This window comes from Gordionus sp. m RMFG-2023, chromosome 1 (assembly GCF_954871325.1).
Source record: "Gordionus sp. m RMFG-2023 chromosome 1, tfGorSpeb1-WG-v2, whole genome shotgun sequence".
NCBI lineage: Eukaryota > Metazoa > Nematomorpha > Gordioida > Chordodea > Parachordodidae > Gordionus > Gordionus sp. m RMFG-2023.
In genome coordinates, this window is record NC_088775.1 from 90,779,279 (window position 1) to 90,786,094 (window position 6,816).

A 6,816-nucleotide genomic window follows, 5' to 3' on the forward strand; every position below is an offset into this window, starting at 1 on the left:
CTTACATGATTTTAAAATATTCATTCTTTGACAATATTTTGATTTGAATTTATATTAATGCTCGGTTTCTTTGATAATTAGTAACATGTGCTCAATATAAATTAAATAATTTATTCATTGTCAAAAATTTTATTTGATTATCAAAAACATATGTGTCAGAATTTCTGAGTGATGCAAAAAAAATTTATCGACAATTTAAAAATTTTAGCGTTTGGAGGAACTGGTGGCAATGGTATTTTAAAATATAATGGTAAAGGCGGAAAAGGAGGAGATGTTTTAGCATCTGCATGTTCAAAAACTTCACTTAATTTATTAGCAAATAATTATCCTAACAAAAAAATTAAAGCTGAGCCTGGTGACCCTTCAAGAATGTTTGAATTGCAAGGAAAGCCAGGGAGAAACACGATCATTCATGTCCCACTTGGTTCGTCGTTTTATTATATTAATGATAATAAGCAAACAAATAAATTTAAGCATTTAGGAGATGTAAATAAAATAAATGAACAAATTCTATTAGCCAAAGGTGGGGAACCAGGATTTGAACATAATTTGTATAATGGTCAACCTGGTGAATGTAATAAAATTTTGATAGAATTAAAATTATTAGCTGATGTAGGATTGGTTGGGCTTCCAAATGCTGGTAAATCTACACTTTTAAAATCATTAACAAATGCTCATCCTAAGATTGCAAATTACCCATTTACTACATTAACTCCACAAATTGGTATATTAGAATATAAATCAGATTTCCGTAAAATATCAATAGCTGATTTGCCAGGATTAATTGAAGGAGCATCATTAAATAATGGATTAGGTCACAGTTTTCTAAAACATATTGAACGCACCAAACTTCTCTTATATTTAGTAGATATACATGGATTTTCACTCGATATTTATAGTAAATACATGACAGCAATCGAAACATTACAATTATTAATTAAAGAAATTGAATTATATAATAAAGCCTTACTTGAAAAGCCATCAATATTAGTTCTTAATAAAATAGACATTAATAAAGATACAGATATCAAGGGTCCAATAAATATAAATCAAAAATTTACTAATATAAGTTCATTTGACCAATTCTCAAATGATCGAATCAAATTCCACGAAATATTTGAAATATCTGCTAAAAATAAAGTTGGATTACAATATTTAAAACAACGTATAAGGGTTATATTGGATGATACCTCATTTCAAAATTAATCCTTATTATATAATATTGTTAAAACATAAATTATCTTTATATTTTGAATTGGAAATGGTAAATCTTCTTGTAAAAAAAAAGAAAGAATATTGATTATAATTGCATATCATAAACTTTAAAATTGTTCATTTGACATTTTATAATTCTGGTAAATATAAATGAAGATTTCTATGAGTTAAATTTTTATTTTCTTGCATGATTATTGTGTTCCTTCTCCAATTTACATGTCAAAAATTTTTTTTATCAAAGGCATTTTATTTTAATCTACTAAGCTCCAAATGAATATTCAAATCAGATTCGTATAATATTATATTAATTTTTTAGAATAACATTTTACAGTTTAGCTCTCTAGTTTTTTAAAAATTAAATTCCTCCTCTGCTGATTTCAGAATATATCTACATTGCATCCATTTAGATCTCTGGAAAAAAATATTACCCTGGAACTCTATAATATAAATTATAACAATTAAACAGATTTTGAACTGTCTGAAAAATGACTTAGCCAAGTTTTAACCAAAAAATTATCAGTACAGCATTGAAGTCTGAGTCAAAAAAAACTCAGCTCTATACCCTAGAGCCAGAGTTTATACTGTACCTAACAAAGTTTCCCTTTCTGTATATTTTTAAGGTACACTTTAAAAGAGATTTTGCTTCTTACTTTCATACCTGTTCTGAAAATTCCAGTTCTAAATTATTTTGAATTTTAAATATAAAAACGAATCTCACCCAAGATTTTGTAGAATACTAAATCTGAAATATAGTTGTATATATATTTTTATGTTAAAAATTGTCATTGAAATTTTTATGAACGAATAAATTTTGGTTCCCTTAGAAATTTCTAAAAGGTCCTGCAGACAGTTATAAGATTCGAATGGGTTCCAGTTTCAAACTCATTCTGCTTTTGGCTTCGCTGAAGTGTCTAGCCTAGAGGATGAGAAGAATAAGTCAATTTTGCAATACTAGCCTAGTTAGACTAAGGACACAACATTACTTTAAAAAAAAATTTAGTTTGTTTGCTTAAATTTAAAAATGGTGTTGAAAATATTACAAGTTACAATTATAAAATGATTAACATTATAATGATGTAACTAATAACTATTTCTAGTTACATTTCAAGTTACTAGATAAAAAATTTTTTTTTATATAACTCAACATTTTTATAAATTTTTTTTTCTAATTTATACAAAATATAACTATGCGGTTTATGAAAATTTTAAAATAAGGAAATAAGTTGAAAAAATATTTATTTGCACCAGACAAAAAAAAATATAAAAACTAAAACAATACAATATTTATTCTTCATAAATTTTTTATAATTATTTTTAAATAAGAGGTAAATAAGTTTTTATTTGATTCTTTTTTTTTAAAAAATTGTTATAAAACTTTTATTATTATATATATTATATAAAAACTATATTAAATAAAATAATAATTAAACATTTAATTAGGTATGATCAACGGGGCTTAAAGACCCATGTAATGGATATGCAGTTAGAACGGCAGATTTCAGTTGAGATATTAGCCGCAATGTGTTATTTTTCAGTTAGAACGGCAGATTTCAGTTGATATTCTCTGTCGAAGGTGGAAGCCTTCTTTTAGAGATTAGCCGCAATGTGTTATTTTTTCTACTTCAAATCATTTTTTGAGCGCGTTATTTTAAATTTAAGAATCGGATCTTACTAGATGCATTTCATTATGGTTGGAATAACCTACCTTATAAATATCAGGTGATTTTGTCGTGAACTTTACTTAATTTGTTCCTAATTTTGCCATATATTTTTTGGATAAATTATATATGACGCAAAGATTAATGACAAAATTGTTTATGTTTACAATTGATAAGATTGGCATTTTAAACATGTTGTATTTCCGGTAAAGTCAGATAATTTTTTAAAAAGCGCGGTCAAAAAAATAATGATTTAAAGTTGAAAAAATAACACATTGCCGCTAACATATGTTATTTTATTTTTAAAAAAAAACATTATATAAAAGATGGTGTCTAAAGAATCTATGCTAATTTTATTTTTTTTAGAAAAAAAATAAACTCCCTTACTTTGCATTCATTAACAGTTAGCGTGAAATCGCTGCGAAGTATACGAAAATGAATGTTAAATCATATTTTTTTTATACATCGTCACCAATTCGCTCTTACTATGAACGCGGGGTTAGAGCGAACAAAACTTCTACAATAGCAGGTACCCGAACCGTTATTTATAACGGTTCAGTTTGATTACGGTTCAGCATGTAAAAAATTATAATGGTTACGTTTTGGATACGGTTCTTAAGAAAAAATTTACAAAGGTTCGTTTCTTCAGCTTATAGGTTCATAATGGTTCATTACGGTTAGAAATATTTAAGCAACGCCATCGTCTAATTTATTTTTTATTATAAGCATCTGTGAATTATATATTAAAAAAAAATATATATAAGATTCAAAATAACTCATTTTTAAATATATTATATGTAATTTATTTTCTCGTATAAATGGATTCATATTTGTTTGTTGTGACGATAATACAAATTTTAGCCCCCGAAAAGGCCCTTTCTACAGAAACTTGTGTTGCGAGAACCATCAGTACTCAAGTTTATATGATTCTGGACATTAAGATTTTTTTGATTCCCTAAAATATAAAAACTGAACCTGTTTAAACCGGTTTAACCTTTTTTTTATAAAGGTTCTTTTTACTCCTTCAAAAAAATGATTATTATTTATAACGGTTTATAATGGTTTACCGGTTCACTCCGGAGAGACATTATATATGTTAGCGTCAATGTGTTTTTTTTCCGGCATTGTGTTATTTTTACAACTTTAAATCCGTTACTGAGAACGTTTTTTTTTTAAATTTAAAAATCGAATTATACTACCTATCTTATGAATTTTATTCAATATTGCTCTTAACCTTTGACTCATTTATAATTTATATATAAAAAATATATGAAAAATTAAATATAAATTATATTAAATTTAAAAGCTCCTGGAAAAATTTTGTCTAAAATTCATACAGTAGGTATTTTTCCAAACATGACGGCATCCATTTCCGATAAAATGAGATTTTTCAAATTTTTTTAAAAACGCGCCTCGAAAAATGATTTAAAGTTGGAAAAATAACACATAGACGCTGACATATATAAAACAATAATTTTAAATTTTGGTTAAATCGTTAAATAAAAGAGAATGAAATAATATATAATTAAATATTAAAATGTATTTTAGAAAGTATAATAAATTACTTTTTTGTTGTTATATTTTCCAAAAAATAATTTAAAAAATTACATTAGTATTCCTTATATTACTCCAATCCGCCATTGTTTTTGACACAATCGGTGCTTTTGAACCCAGAGCAAAGGATTTTTTCAAGGCACTCGGCTAAAAAAATGCTCTTTAGTTTTTCTGGTCATCCTCAGGAAGGTTTTTAGCTACGTCAACGAATTTCAATTGAAAATTTGTAGGTCTCATAGTATATCAATCCACAGTGCCATAACCTAAATGTACCTCCTCATGTTCATTTTTTAATATATTATAATTATTTTATTTTTATATACCTTTATATCTTTTATTGTTAAATTGTATAATCGTAATTTAGATCTAATTAAAAAAATAAAAAAAATTAAGTTTATAGTTATTTATTTCACCAAAAATGTAACTGTATCGAATATTATAAATCGAAATAAAATTATATATTTTGGGGGAGAATAAGAAAAACATGGATCCTCTTGCGACAGTGTTTAATTTACTAAAGAACATAATATAAGTTGAGTAATCTGCTAGAATTCGTGTATAAGATAATTTCCAGACAACGTTTTTTCAAAGCGGAAATTATAGGCATGTTTCCTCCCGGCAAATAATTTTTTTTATTTACAAATAATGGATAATTATTTGTCGAATTAATTTTTTTCTATATATAATATATATTTTTTTTAATATTTCATACCCCATTTAATTTTAAATAAAAAAATTAAACCTTAGAAAACCGCTCTGAAAAAACGCTCTGTCTGGAAATGGCCTAATAATATACAGGCGCGCGTCGAAGCAAACCTGCTTAAGCCTTCGACAGATGCGAATTAATTTTTTTTAAATGTCTTTATTCAAAATGTAGTTACCTTTTCGAACCCTGAGTGGGTAGGTTTTAGCTTTGGCTTAAAAAGTGGGGTTTTAACCGTTTTTTTTATCTTTCTTTCTTTTCTTTCTTTCTTTCTTTCTTTCTTTCTTTCTTTCTTTCTTTCTTTCTTTCTTTCTGTCTTTCTTACTTTCTTTCTTTTTATGAGTGAAATTTTTAAAAAATAAATAATGTTTTAAAGCATCACAGCACGTGATGTGCTCGAATAGAAATAATCTACTCTGAAGTTTCAAGAATTTATGTAAGATTTTTTAAAAAAGTTAAATTTATATCTATGTAATCACGTGTTAAAGGATGTGTAGAAAATAGAATATATGTAAAGTATTTTTTTAGTCATTCATTGTTTTTTAAAAAAAGATGATCACGTGTATTCAAACCACGTGTTTTCAAAAAAAGTAACAATTCAATAAACATGTGCGATTTCTTCTATTATTAAATCAATTTTATTATTTTTTTTGGGGCGGATCTTAACGGAACCATTTTTATTTTACCTCGAAAGATATCATTTCTATTTTCCTCGTGCTGTAATATAATAATATTTTAAAAAATTATTCATTTTTGTTAAACGTCAAAAAATTTAAGAGGATTTGGTAGAATAGTTTTTAAATTTTTTTACAGTAAAGAATAAGGAAATGTCCTGAAGGATTGTATCATTTATTTTAAAAAAAAAGATTAAAGAACTAGGTTTCCACGTGGTGGAATTCAATTAAAAATTAGAACCTGGACTGGATTAAAACGGGTTACTACTTCCGGTTTTGAATATATATACTTTTTTAAGAATGGTGTTTCCGGTGCCATAAAATTTGACAAATTCTTATATCTGGCACGGTTATGGAGGTTTTCCAAGGTTCCCCTTCCTCCGATTTAACCCAAATTAGGTTTTCAAATATTTGACATTGTTTGATCGAACATTTTGAGACTATGGGACAAACGGGAACCATATTATGGACAATCCATATACCCCGGGGTAATACTATCCGGGGCGAGATCAGACCTAAATAGCCCTGATTTTAATAATATACTAAAAATTAATCTAATATACGCGTTGATTTTATGTTTATTCATCAAATTAAACCGAACCTTAAACGAGTTCAAACCCCAGTTTTTTTTTTACTGAATTTGAAGCTTTTGAAGAGGTTTGATTTTATTTTAAAAATAATAATTTTATACGTTTAAAAATATAGAGACATTTTTGATAAAGTAGATTCTAAAAACACAGATGGAACCTTTTACGATTATATAATAATAAATTTTGTTTCTTTTGAAAATTGAAAATTATCAAAGATCACGAGATCTTCTAACTCAATTTCAGTGACTATAAATATTTTTTGTAAGTATAACATATATATAATATGAAAATGAATATATTCCCAAATCATATGTTTTAGTAATTATTTTGGTTTATTACTTTGGCTTTCATCATTCATTATAAATGAAATAAAAAATGATATACCAAAAATGACTAGGCCTCCATTTTCTTCCGAATTTTAT

The 6,816-nt window shown here is 26.1% G+C and overlaps 1 protein-coding gene across 1 annotated transcript; it reads left to right on the plus strand.

Annotated features, from left to right (window-relative positions):
• The first annotated feature begins 160 nt into the window (after positions 1 to 160).
• Positions 161 to 1,238, plus strand: LOC135931462 (GTP-binding protein 10-like). Its single transcript, XM_065468587.1, has one exon. The coding sequence runs from the start codon at positions 172 to 174 to the stop codon at positions 1,204 to 1,206; it is 1,035 nt and encodes a 344-aa protein (XP_065324659.1). The 5' UTR covers positions 161 to 171; the 3' UTR covers positions 1,207 to 1,238.
• Positions 1,239 to 6,816: the final 5,578 nt, after the last annotated feature.